At 42.6% G+C, this 15,414-nt stretch overlaps 1 protein-coding gene across 10 annotated transcripts in view; it reads right to left on the bottom strand.

Moving 5' to 3' along the window:
- FGFR3 (fibroblast growth factor receptor 3) overlaps positions 1–13,013 on the bottom strand; it is a 76,178-nt gene extending 63,165 nt beyond the window's left edge. For 4 of the 10 annotated variants that reach the window (XM_043512603.1, XM_043512602.1, XM_043512601.1 and 1 more), the window contains exons 1-2: positions 12,903–13,012; positions 11,509–11,765 (exon numbers count right to left, since the gene is read on the bottom strand). In XM_043512603.1, coding sequence (XP_043368538.1) covers positions 11,509–11,689 — 181 coding nt within the window. In that variant the 5' untranslated portion in view covers positions 11,690–11,765; positions 12,903–13,012. Of the gene's footprint in view, positions 1–11,508; positions 12,527–12,902 lie in introns of those variants that run through there. The other 6 variants (XM_043512597.1, XM_043512599.1, XM_043512605.1 and 3 more) reach the window with 5 other exon arrangements.
- Positions 13,014–15,414: the final 2,401 nt, after the last annotated feature.

Here is a 15,414-nt window from a genome sequence, read left to right on the forward strand (position 1 = left end):
CCTTTGGATTCTACCTCTGCAAAAGGGAACTAATGACATACATGGTGTGAGGCCCAAGTGTATCTGTAGTGTGAAGTGCCTGTTAGTGGGAGTTCTGGGCTTCCATCCCTGTGGCTCATTTCTCCAAGTCTCCAGGGAACCATCTCCACCACATTTTGTAAGAAAGAGGCTCTCTGAGTTTTCAGTAAAAACACCTTTCATGAAAATCTGCTGTCTGGGCAGAAGGCGGGGGGGGGGGCACATGGGGTGGGGGAAGAAGAAGAACTATGTGCTCATGCATAACAAACTGGCAAAAAATATTGCATTCACTTTGTACAGCAAGTGTTCTCCCAACTCAATAGCAAGTTTTTTTTTTTTTAAACAGCATTTATCAGAAAAAGGAAAAGGAGTACTTGTGGCACCTTAGAGACTAACAAATTTATTAGAGCATAAGCTTTCGTGAGCTACAGCTCACTTCATCAGATGCATCCGATGAAGTGAGCTGTAGCTCACGAAAGCTTATGCTCTAATAAATTTGTTAGTCTCTAAGGTGCCACAAGTACTCCTTTTCTTTTTGCGAATACAGACTAACACAGCTGCTACTCTGAAACCAGCATTTATCAGCTAATTTATGCACCTTGAGCTATCAGCTACTCCCAATTACTCATTAATCCCCAGCCTCAGTATATTAACATTACTATTTCAATTGGGGAACTTTCTTTAAAACTTTATTCTTCTTTCATGAAGTGCTAAAGGACAGTTGTTTACTGTCAAAAAGCATGTGTATTCCAAGGCAGAGAGAAATATGGTTTACCAGTTCTAAAGCAGAAACACCAGCTACCAAAGAAAGATTAAAATATTTTCTTCTAACCCCCCCCCCCACTACAAAAAGCTTTATTCTTACAGACACAAATCACACAGATAGATAGTGGACAGTGCTATGCCTAATTCCAGTTATTATTTTAATTAGAGACAGGGGTAATAAAGGATTTGTCTTTAGGTATACATGCGACTTATTTTTATTGGGCTTTTTCCTTCCCCTTCATATTCTAGATTTAATCTCAGGAGGTAAATTGCTCTGACCCAATGTGCTGATTCTTACAGATCCTTACGGATTCAAGTACTGGTTAGTAACAACACATTTGCAATAGTGATCTATTTATAGAAGTTTATAAAAATCGGATTACAGACTACTGCAATCTCCAAATGAATGGTTAAAATACATGCTGGGAGAGGATTTCTAAGTCTCAGACTCCAAACTAAAAAAAACCCAAAACAACACACCACCAAAAAAAAAAAAAAAATTAAAAAAAAAAAAAACTTTTCAGAAAACTCTCTTTGAAACCCCATCAGCCTGTTTGTCTTCTAGATCCTGGGGAACTCTCCTTAGAGGGTACTCAGTGTACCAGGACTTCTCCATTGTACCACAGTTTATTCTAGCAGGAGGCACAGAGTGCCACCACATTCACTGATCTTCTGTTCCTATGCAAATTGCTACAGTATTTTTCACACTCCAAGTTCTGGTGAGGCTGGCCTCCTGCCTTCCAGTACATGGACTGCCAGAGAGCAGTCTGAGCCCCACCTCAATTACAGACCCCTGTGGTGGATTATTAACACTTTCCCTGTTGTATTGTGCTAACTTCAAATCACAGCAGAGGGTACTAATGCCATGCGACATTGATATGATGGAAACACACCGACATGAGAATCTTGCTAATGACAGTGACTGACATTCCTCTGATCCTCTCCCTCTCTCTCTCTCTCTCTCTCTCTCTGACTTCAAACCAAGAGTTACTGTAGGTCAAAACAATATTTGTGGCTTTGTCAGAATACTTTGCTTCAGCAGATTCAAAAGCAAGTAGTTATGGGGGCTGTGTCAAATCTAGATAAGAATTATAAAAATAAACAAACAAATACAGCCACTGGCAAATCACAAGAATTCTTTCCTGATATTCAGGCACATTTCTGGAGAAATTGGAGTTTATGGAGGACCAAGGATCAACCAAACACTAAAAGCAGACAGTTTAAAAAAAAAAAAAAAAGACACAAAAAACAAAATGCATGCACAACACACAGCTGGCTAGTATTATAAACTAAATTTTTTTCTGCTTGCTACAATGTTTGGATCATTAGAATCCTTTCTAAACAATCCCTGCTTATGCTAAATAGCTGCTCATACTGTAATCTGTAAAAGTTTGAGCCTGTTTTCTTTGAAAGTCAATGGGCATTTTCAGATGCAGAACTCAATGGGCACAGAATCAGGGCCATGTTTGCGTTTTACCAGGCAGGACCTACAACTTGGCAATACAGAAAGCTTAAAAAAAAAACAAAAAACCATGGAACAAGCTGACAAAACTTGCCTCTGACAGAGCTGTAGAGACTCCACAACCAAATGTCAAGAGTATTGTAAATACACTATAGAGCTCCTCAGTTCATAGTCAGCCAAATCCTGAGGCCCTTACTTTGGGACTAACCTTGTCCCGTAGATCTGCACAGGGAGAGGGCCCTCTACATGCTGCAATCCCCCTTCCGCATGAAAAAGTGGGGGTATGGGGGTGGGTGTTGGCAACCTCCACAGCAGCATTTCCTCCTTTCCCCAGCTGGTTGCATGCAGGTCCAACACTCATGCGAAGAAGTGAGTGGTCCAGAAGGGATGCACGTTATCCCTCCAGCACCCGTGTGGACCTCAGAGCAGAAATGTAACATATCCTTAGTCTGCATTACTCTGCCATGCTCTGGTCCATCCTCCCACAGTTAGAATCCCCCCTTTAAAAACACTCTCGGGAGCTGGGCTGGGGAAACCTGGGGGTTGGGGATGTAGGGGGGCAAATGGAGATCCTGCTCCTTAACAGAACTCAGGTGGGGCTGAGTGAGGGGAGCTGTATGTGTGTGGAAGTTTTCTTCTCCTCCTCAGGCCGCTCCTGTGGGTTTTCAGGTCCTCAGATCGAACTTGGTTCCTGCTCAGGAAGTTCCCCCCACTGACCTCAATGAGGGAGTTTACTTGAATGGGGGGGGGGGGGGGAGGAAATCAAATAAACTGAGGATCTTAGCCCAATATCACCACCTAGCATTTTCACAGCTCCCTGACTGCATGTTGGCTCAACTCAAAACTCTTAGGGCTGGTCTACAGTGAAGAGTTCCTGGCTAGGGGTGTGAAAAATGCACTGACCTAATCCCTGGTGTAGACAGTGCTAGGTTGACAGAAGAATTCTTCTGGTCCGCCTAGCCACCCCTCCTGTCACTATACTGAGTGTCTACACCAGTGTTTTAAGTGTAGACATAGCCTGAAACTCTAGACACTTATCATTTGCACTACAAAATGATATTGGATCAAACTCCCTGGCTTAACGGCTGGGCTACCCACACAGAAGTTGTACTAATTTCAGTAAATCACTGTGCTCAAACTGTGTATAGACTGGTCCCTAGTCTTAGATCATGAATGCACATTACTAAGCATTCAGCTTTTGGCCAGAAGTATAAAATATGTTGAAACTCATTATCAAGTAACAAGAGCTCAAAATCTATTCTTCTGACGCCAAATTCCCACGTATCGCTGCCCAATACATCATGAAAAGCCACAATTTGCTTATCCTCCTAAGAGTCTCAAATTTGAGTTGCTGAAATTGCCGTCACACCTGGTTGCCTTTGGTGAAAGAAAGAAAAAATAAAGACAAGCTGTCATAGGTCAACCTGAGGTTTTAAGGTTAGCAGGATGTTCACTGGTATAAACTACATTATGCTATATTTCATGGTGGGTTTTTTTTAGTGAGCATTACCTTGCAACATCCACATGAACTATAATTTGTGAAACTTTACACTGAGTTAAAGGTATAGATCCTGGAACACAGATCTGCTCCAAATGGAATCAATTGGAAAGTTCCCATTGCCTTGGTGACCAGGACTGAGATGCTTCTTTAAACTAATTCTTGAAAAAACCCTCTACAATGCAGGTCCAAGATTTAATGAAACATCTAAATAATTACTGTCTTCAACAAATTCTATAGCTTTCCCTTGATTTTATTTTTTGAAACAAAAACCAAACAACAACAACAAAAAATCAAATCTCATACTAGCTGCTGCACCGTAGCAAATACCCTAACTTTCATACTAATCCAGTTCTTCTGAAACTAAACCAGTGTTTCCAGTGGAGAAGTGTTTCCTATTTTAAAATGTTTTCATTTTTGAAGTTGAAGCTTTGATATATTATGCAACTTGAGTCTCACAGCAAATACAACACCTGGCTAGTCTCAGTACTCCTCAGTGTTATAATACTCCTTTAGATAGTCTATCAGAAGGACAGGGCAGGTTTACAACTGATTATCTTTCACATATTAACTACCAAGTTTACCCAAGGTTTTACTCTGGTCTTATCTCAGAATTCTTGTTTGTTTTTGATATTACAGAAACTTCCTGGTTATTCAAGCCAAGTTTGTGTTCTTTAGAGGGCAGCACAGAATGAATATCACATTCTCAGCAACAATGAAGCCCCTTCTTCACAAACACACAGCACAGCAGCTTCAAACAATGTCCACAGCATTTGCTAACCGAATGCATCCGACGAAGTGAGCTGTAGCTCATGAAAGCTTATGCTCAAATAAATTTGTTAGTCTCTAAGGTGCCACAAGTACTCCTTTTCTTTTTTGCGAATACAGACTAACACAGCTGCTACTCTGAAACCTATAAGCTGAAAGTGCATCAGAAAGAGGGGAGCAGTGAAGATAGTTATAACTCAGACAAAATTATACACCAGAGTTTTTATAAGGGCATACATAGCACTCAAGGTACAGCTTGCACAAGGAATAGAGCTCAGATATGCATGAGGAAAAGTGCACATTCAAAGTGCAAAAGATTATCTAAGGCTCTTTTTGCAGTGTAGAGGCTTGCAGTCTCTAAGATACTTTACATGTCTGCAGCATAGATATCCCTTGTATAATGCTTCTATCTTAAGAGTTTTCATTTGGGGTGCTGGATATTCACACTTGGGCTCGGGCTGGAGTGCCCATTTATACACACAGTGAATGGATTTGCTGAATTGCAGTCCAATAAGCTGAAGAAAGAGAGTATGTCAAATTTTTATGAAGTTGCCTTCCTCTTTGGCATTCAGCCTGGTGCATGGAGGACACTAAGGTTTATAAACTAAACAGTATTAAAAAGAAATGTAAAAGGGGAAGCTGAGAAAGTGCCATCTGACACAGCTACCGAGCAGCTTTAAGAGTATAGATTTATTTGTTGGTTGTTGTTTTGTTTTGGATTTGAGAGAGAGAGAGAGAGAGAGAGAGAGAGAGAGAGAGAGAGAGAGAGGACAACAGAACAGTGTGGAAAGCTATACAAACACATTCACGCAACACTGACGAAGGATCAGTTACAAGCACTTGCCAGTGGAAAAACTGTTATGGGTACTTAATGAGTCAGGAAACAGGGAATACTACAGATCAATACTGTTTAAATAAACGGCCTGGCTATCAGATTCAGCCTAGCTGAGAGAAAGTAGTCACGTTGCCAGACATTGGTCATTTTTATCCCATTTTATGGTAGTGATTTTTTCCAGGATTAGAATATTCTACTCTTTATAGTACTGGTTACCCAATCAGCAGAGGATCAATGTAATTATACTACGTAAAACAATAAGCATGCTGGGCCCTGATCCTACAAAAACTTGACTGCAGTGGGCACTAGTCACATGCAAAAATTAAAGCATCTGCATAAATCTTTGAAAGATTTATACCCACAATCAGGTCGCTTTGCCTGGATACTTGCCTACCTCCTCAAGATATCCAGAGTCTGATTCCCATCTCAAACTGTTTTCACTTTGGTATAATTTGAGTAAAATCAGTGGAATCACACTTAACTCTACCTGGTCAAAAAAAACTCTGAAAAATCTATCCTGGATTTTGGATTTGATATTCCAACTAAATTTGTCAAAAATTCTGAATTTGGTACGATTGCCAGCTCTACCCCAGCTTATGCCAGTAACACCTCAAAGCAAAAGCATGTTTGTATCTCTATGGCACTCTCACCATGTATATTAAAGGTATCAACACCTAAGCTACAAAATCAAGGATAGATAGCTTTGTTCCCCATTTTAAGAAGTCTTTGGGGGGTTTGATAAGATCTATACAACATTCAATACTGTAGATTAAAATGATTGTCACAGAAAGGTATTTTAGTGGGTCTTGCCTTTACCTTATCCCAAAATATTGTTCAGTTAAAGTCTTCAATTCTAAACGGTTTCCTGGTTAGCAGTATGTACCTTTACGAGTGGTTCAGTAAACTTTTAAAGGAGTTCATAATAGTGAAATCTTCTTAACTGTTAGAAACAGAGAACTGGGGCACTTTCATTTATTTTTAGGTTCTGTATCTGAAGTAGCAGATACATGCACTGAAGTTCCGTGAAGGTGGAAAAAACGTAGTGTTTTCTAATACCACATTTTACGCCAAAGTTCTACTCATTCATTGGACAGAGAAAGAAGAGTTTAGTGTTACAGTGTGTACTGAGACTAAACTCCCATTCATTTAAATGGAAGTTTCATCCTAGAATGGACTGCAGGATTGGACCCCAAAGAGAAAGAGTGCAGATTTGGAAATTTCCTATTCAGGAAATTACTTAAACACAAGTTTAAGTGCCACCGACTTCAATGGCACTTAAGCACATGCTTAACTTTAAGTGCATGCTTAAACACCCTTCCTGAATATGGATGCTTTCCTGAATCGGGGTGAAATTTTGAGAGACGGACCCATGGAAGTTATCATAATGGTCAAGCAGGCTCATTTTAATTGCATCTGCTGCAGATTGACACCTCTCATCACAATTTTTAGATTTACACTTATCCCAGCTTGTTAGCATCCTCACTTACTATTTGTTAATGAAGGCTTCAAAAAAACAAAAAAACAAACCAACCAACCACAGGCTTAATCCAAGCTCCTGCTAAATCTAGACAGACACAGAAATGCTGACGTGTACAAGTCCAGCATCAAGTCTGTTAATACTCTGCACTCAACAGATTTGCCAACTCACTCTTTGCTCTTTAAAGGATATGGTGCAAAACAGCAGTAACTCTTATCATCTGTTACTAATACCCTGTTAATTTATGTGAAAAATTCAGTGAAATATGTTAATCTTAACATATACATTTAATTTTTTTAAATTGTTATTACTGCAAAAGGACTAAATGAATCTATTTAGCTGAAGAAGCATGATTAGATATATTCTTCAAAACAGCACATTATAAAGAATTTTAGGTCTGTATTACAAAGTAGAGAATGACACTAATTTGTATGTGACACAGTTTTATAGTTCCTTTAAAAATACCTTTAAGAGACTGTGTAAAAGCTGACCATCACTATAGACATTACACGTGTCCATTAAAACTCACAATAATGCAGTTAAATTTCATGGTGGACTCTGGAACAGTCACAATAAAAAAAAAATGACCATCAACCTAAATAATTATGTTCTAGACTATGTATCCCCAGCTAGTTTGAATCTGAAGGATAAAGGAAAACAAACTTTTTATTAGCGGTTTGAAGACAATAACAAACCAAGTATGCCATCAGTATTTCAGACTGGAGAAGTTGCAGGAGACAATTAATATTCAAATATCAATGGTAAATTCAAACCAAAATGGCACATTTTTTTGGGGCTTGGAAAAATGACTATTTGGAGCAGTACAGTAACTTTCACTAACTGTTGGCAAGGACTTGATCAAATGCAACAATTGCACTACACTAAACTTCAGTTCCACTGACAGATTTGATGGCTTTTTTCCTATCTCTCACACATGCAAACGTCTTTCTAGATATAAGATTTCTAGCTCAAAGTGCTATTCAGATGAATAGAGATCTAATATGTAGAGAAATTTCCCTTTCTAATATGATGTGCATGTGTCATCTCTCTCTCTCTCACACACACACACATACACAAGGCTGATATGAAAGATAAGCACAACTGAGGCAGGACAGCCAGCAGAAGTATTTAAAGTGAAATGTTGTTATTTCTATCAATCCGTTCCCTAACAACGCAGCTAGCATTATTTGACATTCATAGGTCGTACGAAGTAATATCTTTATCCTAATACTAATGCAAATTGGAAGGGCTTTTTTTATATTGATGTCTATTCTGTGGCTGCTGAATAGAGTGACCGCATGCTCCAAGCAGTAAAGGAGTTCACTGACCTCCCTAATCATCTCTGTCATAGTCAGTGAATGACACACACATTCAATTCTGCCTTGCCTCTCTACTTTCATTCATAAAAAAAAAAAAAATGACATTGTTCTTCCTGCAGCAGCCCGAGAAAGGGAGAGAAGAGAAACTCAGCCTAGATGAGGCCCCTAGTGTTTTCAGTTTGGATTCTATTCAGCAACAACCCCGCCATCTGCCTTCTTCCTGCCAACAGCAGAACACCTCCCTGTGGAGATGTTAAAACTTGCACCCCCTCCACCTCCACTAATAGCTAGTATTCATATTAGCAAACATACACATACCTCGAGAATGCCTCCCTTCAATGTGTGTTTTATGTAGCTGAGCATAGGCACAAAGCAGTAGCTGTTACAGCCTTCACAGCCCCGTGTGGAGAATTAGATCACTAGGGAAAAATCCTTCCAAGCCCCTTTATGGAAAATAAGGCTTTAGACTGTAAATGCGAAAGCTAGTGAACAACCACCTTCAGTAATGAGCCAATACCCATGACCCATTTGACTAGGAGAAAGAATTTGCTTTTTGCCATTCAATTTAAAGATTGAAAAGTAAAACGTGTTTTTACTTGGCTCCACCTATTTATATTCTTTATACAGTTTCTTTTGCAGAATCTTTTTCCAAAATAAGGATGCCCTGTACATTCAAAATAGGTCCCTTACCCTTGAGTGACCAGCCAATTAATCATCATTACAAGCCAACCAAAAATTCTCACTCCATATTTCAGATCTGTCAGAAACTTCTGTCTTATTTTAGTGGCTTTGTACATGTACCCGTTTTCCCCAAAACCAGCTCTGTTGCAGTTACATTTTGCACATCAACATGATAGCATGTCAAAAAAACCGCTATTTTCAACAACTGAAACCAACAGAGAAATATTTTAAAATATGCTCTACCTTAGAAGCAGTCAGCTGGGGCCTAATCCGGCCCCATCTGAAGTTGTATAGATGTTTCGGCATTGATTTCGGCAGGATCAGAAGCATGTCATTACTTTTAAAAGCTAATATGGTAAAAATAGACTTGTACGTAGAATTTCCACCACCAACTTTGGAAATTCCACAGTGTAACTTAGCTCTTCGACACATCAGTGTAGGATCATTTTCTTTAACCACTTAGTCTAGCAACACGCTGGAAGCCATTGATTGTGCATCATTTGATATATTTCAAATGCCATCCTATTAACTTAAAATGCAAGTCTGGTTGCTTTAAAGAACAGAACAACATTACCATGGTAAAACAGTGCCGTGGGCTGCAAACTGAGATCTCAGTTGGCGAGTATAAATCCAGAGGTACTCCAATGGGGGCAGTGGGGGCACTCCAGATTTATCCTGGTGGTTACTGAGAACAGAATTTGGCTCAAACAGGCCAAAAAAATAAAACAAAAAGACTAAAACAGGAAAAAATCTTGACTACTAAATTGAGCGAACTCCTGAAAAGCTCACTAGCACAGGCTGCTCTTGTTTCTCTTAAACACCATATTCAGCGGCTTTGACAAAGTAGCTGAGATGTTGCCCCATAAATCAATTATTTTGGCTGTGAAAAATGAGCCAAATGAGTTACACTAAGAATCTGGTGTTTTATTAGTACTTTCTTGAAAACAAAACCTACCCCCAGTGTGATTTATAGCTTTAACCAAAAGGGGTATGGAAGCAAAGCCCCCACCTCCCAGCCTCCACGAAGCACATTTATTCCCCTGTCACTTTTTTGGCGAACATGCTTCAAACTCTTTCCTGAACAATGGAAACTTTCTGTTTGGTGCATGGAACCTTTAAAAAAAAAAAAAAAAAAGAGAGAGAGAGAGAGACGGACCTTCCATTAAAGGCCTCTGAAAAATAAACAGACTCAGGTAGCAGCTGAGGCATATCGGAGCGACACCAATTTTAAACATTCCGTATATTTTTAAAACAGCTTTTGTCCTGTATGTTAACTTTGCTCACTGATTACATTAATATTTCACTTGAGAAGGATAGGTTACTGGATTCCCATAAACAGTTTCTTTCTCTCTCTCAATATGTTCACAATTCAGCACACATTATTTCATGACTTAAATAAAAAAAGAGAACCATGACGATTCTGGTTTTATCCCTGCAAAGTGTACTTACACACACACAAATATAGAGAGACATTTTAAATTAATACAGAATGAGAGGTATTGTGTCCATGCAAGTATCTTTGCTTTTCGAAGCTCTGATTAGTAATTTTGACATGCACCAAATCTGTAACAGAGGTACATGTCATGACTCCAGCTAGCAAGCAAAACAAGCCCACTCGGTAAACAAGATCACTTTTAATAATTATTTTTGCTCACTATTTTCCTAGTCTCTGTAAGAAAAAATCCAACTACAAAGCAAACACTACAAAGTGCATGGGACACATTTCACAAGACGAATAGATCACAAGGGCATGTTTGAAGAGTAGATTTGTACAGTATTTCTAACTGAAGTTTAAATCCTGACCTTGGACTCCAATATTTAAAACATCATGATAGTCACTTTATGTGAGTTTAAAAGGTGCTTATATTTCTTGCTAACCAGAATTTTAGTGTACATGGCTCTTTATAAATAAAGATTATCATTATTTATACAGTCTAGCCCTCTCCATCACTCTGCTGAGGATGGGCATATATTCACTTTATCTGTCGGCCACCTTTATCACAATGCTTTTAAGCAGCTACCCAAAAATCAGCAAAAAACACCCTGGCTGTCAACTGAAAGTCAAATTCAATGTTACTGGAAACCCTGTGAACAATTAAAAATCACCATTTAGGACAGGGGGTTGGTTGGCTGGTATAGGTGGAATTTACTGCAGTTTTAGTATATCTTAATTTTTACCCCTTGAAGAGCCTCAGTTATCAATTAATGTAGTTACAGCACCAGTTCTCATCGGTGTGCCCATGCAGATGAAGGTGCCAGAAAAAAAAAAACTACCACCAACTTTTCCGATGAAGTGAGCTGTAGCTCACGAAAGCTTATGCTCAAATAAATTTGTTAGTCTCTAAGGTGCCACAAGTCCTCCTTTTCTTTTTACTTTGGAACTGTGTTGCCAAAACAATGCACCTGCAAAGCTGTGCAGCTCAGATGCACTCAACAGGGCTGTTCCTCCTGCTGCTTTAACATTTACATTTAGTTTGCCTGGGAGAACACCAGGACCACAATTGCACAAGGAGGTGGAAGTCTGTGCATTTATCATGACTGCTGGTGAAGTAAGCTGGCAAAGGAACAAGGATTCCTTGGAGATTTGTCCCCATTCCCCCTCCCCTGGAAGACTGCAAGAGCAAACCCAACCGCTGGAAGGTACCAACGTTCACAGCACCCAGCATCCTGTACAGCTGCCCTTACCTGTTGGTTTTCGAGTGATCCTGTCTTCTAGGTCGGAGATGGGCAGCCTGGCTTCTGGGAGGCTGCTGACAGTCACCACCAGGTAAAAGCAAAAGAAGGCACCCCACGCAGCAATCATTCCTCTGGCAACGCTCAGAGAAAGCTGAGTAGTATGAACACTGCCCCAGCCAGCCTCAGACATCCTCCGGCCGCATGCTGTCCCTTCCCCGGGGTCCCGGCTGCGATGGGATCACTGCTGCACCACCACAACCAATGCTCTGCCACAAGAGTGAAAGACGCGCACAGACCGGTGAGTATCACGGAGCAGCACCGCAGAATGAAAGCAACAGGCTCTCTCTTTCGCGTGAAAGCGTTGATCTCTGCAGCTGCTTCTTGTTCTAAGCGCAGAAGTTGCAGAACCGTTATTAAAAATACCACCCGATTAACAGCTTCTCGGTGGACAAGAGTTTGCAATCCTCGTAAAAGCTACTTCACTTATCTGCTTTACCATGTACTAACGCAGCAATCTACGGAACCCCGCCGCCACAGTTCATCCGCGTTGCGTACCCAAGATGCAATCCACTGAAAAACACCAGCTCATTTGCTTTTTGGGGGGGGGGGGGGGTGCGGAAACTACCTTAGCCTTTTGTGTGTCAACGCTGCAATCTGTCCTTTTCTTTTAAAGGAAAAGCTGCTTCTCTACTTTGTCTTTTTTTTTTTTTTTTTTTAAATGCACAAAAGTTGCAATCGGTTGTCTTTCGCCGTTTACCAGCCTTTCCCTTTTCGCGGCCCAATAAAGCAAAGGGAAATATAACCCAATCAAGCTGCGCTCTGCCTAGTGTTTAAAACGTGCACATGAAACCTCCCTCTCCATCCCCATCCCGCTTCCCTCCCGTTTCGGAAGGTCTCTAGCGAGGCTACGCTGTAACTGGCTGGCTCGGGGGTGCGTGTCTCGCCGCAGAACAAGCGCCCCCAGGAGCGGCGAGGCGACAGAGAGGCGCTGCGAGCTCTCGCGCGTCCCTGGGGAACTTTTCCTTTCCCGCGAGCCACAGGCAAGAGCCCAGCAGCCCCCTGCCAGGCGCAGCGATGCGCTTCCTCGAGCTCTGCAAAGCAGCCCCGGGGGCTTCGCCTGGGGAGCCCCGGGGCTGAAGGCCCTTCAGTAGCTAGTGCAAGGAGCTGGGGGGGGTCCCTGCCAGCATCCCCCCCCCCCGCCACCGGCTGCAATGCAGGCCCCCCAGAAGGGAGAACGAGCCGGCCCTGGGAGGGGGCCGCTAAGAGCCCCCGAGGGAGCGGAGCTGCCCCCCGACGCAGGGTGCCCGGCTCCGGCTGCCCCTCCAGCGCCCGCTCCCAGCGGGCAGGGACGGTGCCCCGCGCTCCCGCTGCCGCCCGAGCCCGCCTGTCCGCGGGTCGCCTACCTGCCCGAGTCCCGCGGCAGCCCCCGGCGCTCCCTGCCCCGCCACCGCCTGCTCATGGAGGGAGCCGCCGCCGCCGCCGCCTCTTCCCTCCCACAGCCCCAGCGCCTCTGAGCCGGCCGCCCGGCCGCTCGCAGGGGAGCCGCCGCCGCGCTGACCCCGCCCCCCGCCTGGCTCCCAGGCCGGGGGTGGGGCGGCTCCTCCCCACGCCCCCAGCCCCGGAGAAGGGGGCGGCTCCTCCCCTGCGCGCCCGCCGCCCGGCCCGGCTCCTCCCGCGCTGGGCACGTGGGGCCGCAGCCGTGAGAGCCCGGCCAGGGCTGTAGCGGCGGTGCCCTGGAAGAGGGGGTGGCGGCAAGAGCATTGCTGCCGTTGTAATGCAGCCCGGAGGGGCTGGGGAGCGAGCCACTTTTTTCATTCGTAGCTGCGGCAGCAAGCCCAGAGGTGCCCGGGCTAGGAACTGCCAAGCCCAGCCCTGGCCCAAAGGAAGCGCTGGGCAAGACGCTGACTTCACATCCCTCCCAGCTTGGGGAGAGTTTGGGTCTGACCCCCAACTCCAGTCCCGGAGCATGTGCTGGACCAGAACCCAGATCCCAAAGGCCCTAGACGAGTTGGTTTGGAAACACGGAGCAGAGAGCTGGGCTGTTAAGCTCCCTTTCAGAGGAGCAGCCCTGTTAGTCTGTAGTCGCAAAAAGAAAAGGAGGACTTGTGGCACCTTAGAGACGAACAAATTTATTAGAGCATAAGCTTTCGTGAGCTACAGCTCACTTCATCGGATGCATTTGGTGGAAAATACAGAGGGGAGATTGATATACACACTCAGAGAACATGAAACGATGGGTTTTATCATACACACTGTAAGGAGAAAGAAAAGCAGTACTTGTGGCACCTTAGAGACTGTGCCACAAGTACTGCTTTTCTTTTTGCGAATACAGACTAACATGGCTGCTACTCTGAAAACTGTAAGGAGAGTGATCACTTAAGATGAGCCATCACCAGCAGCGGGGGGGGGGGGGGAAGGTTAGGGTTAGGGACCCCTGAAACTGGAATGGACGTAGCCCTGCAAAATACGCTATGAGGAACAGTCCTGCACTGCCAGGGGTGATGGACTAGAGCCCTGGCTCTCACCCTTTCCAGACTACTGTACCCCTTTCAGGAGTCTGATTGGTCTTGTGTACCCCTAAGCTACACCTCACTTAAATACTACAGTATGTGCTTACAAAATCAGACATTACAATATAAAAGTGTCAACGCACACTTTTACTGAAAAAGTGTTTACTTTCTCATTTTACCATTTAATTATAAAATAAATCAATTGGAATATATTGTACTTACAATTCAGAGTACAGTATACAGAGCAGTATAAACTAGTCATTGTCTGTATGAAATTTTAGTTTGCACTGACTCCTCTAGTGCTTTTTATGTAGCATGTTGTTAAACTAGGCAAATATCTAGATGAGTTGATGTACCCCCTGGAAGTCCTCTGCATACCTCCAGAGGCACACGTACCCCTGGTTGAGAACCACTTGCCTAGAGGCAGTTTCTCCTTGCTGATTCCTGCTATTCTTACTATTTTGCTTACATCATATGACTTCATGGAGTTATAGGACTCCAAGCTGGAAAAGGCCTTTGAGGTCACCTGCTGAGTGGGGTGGAGGAGGGTTGGGAAGGGGAAGAGAAATGTTTGGCTCTGAGTGATTCCTTCTGTTGTCTCATTAGTTATATATATTTATAAAATGACAGAAAACATCCCTTCAAAGGCTCGTTATAGTCTCAGTATGCACACAAAGGGTGTTATGAGAGTTCATTATTTAATATTTATATGGTGCTTTACAACAGTAAAGGCTACATAAGTGCTATTTTTCATTGTTTATGCTTAATTATTATTATTTAACAGGGACAGTCTATTCTTTTATCCCACACTTTTTTTCCATGTTATTATCTTCACTAGAGAAATATTTGTAGATCATATCACTTGTCCCACAACTTCCTAAACTGTGGGTGGGCATCAGCTACACTGATTTATTAATTATTATTATCTTTTTAATAGGAGGAGAACAAAAAGAGACAAAAGCATTTTGCTAGGTTGCCTCTGAGCATTGTAACATTAGAAGCACAGCCTCCAGAAAGCCATAGTTTTCAAAGATTCCAGCCTCTCCTAAAATAAAGTCAGATTCTTCTCAGCATAATCAGCTCCTCCAGAATGAAGCCAGGCTCTTCAGTAGACCACCCTCTTCACCACATGTGTGAGAGATTAAAATTGGTTTAAAATCTTACAAATATACCATAATCATCTCAGGTGCTGTAATACACCTACAGATATACCACAATTGACTCACTGTCATGCATCATTTACAGCTAAGAGGTGATTCAAATTGTTTTGTGCTGGGAATAAGTCATAGTTTTGTCTTAATCCTCTTGACATAGTAAATCCCTGAGACAGGGAGATGAAGATATTATCCACATCAGCTGAGAAAGCTCTTGGGGGATCCAATAAGGCAAGTGGGTGTAATAGTTA

Source organism: Dermochelys coriacea, chromosome 4 (assembly GCF_009764565.3).
Source record: "Dermochelys coriacea isolate rDerCor1 chromosome 4, rDerCor1.pri.v4, whole genome shotgun sequence".
Classification (NCBI taxonomy): Eukaryota; Metazoa; Chordata; order Testudines; family Dermochelyidae; genus Dermochelys; species Dermochelys coriacea.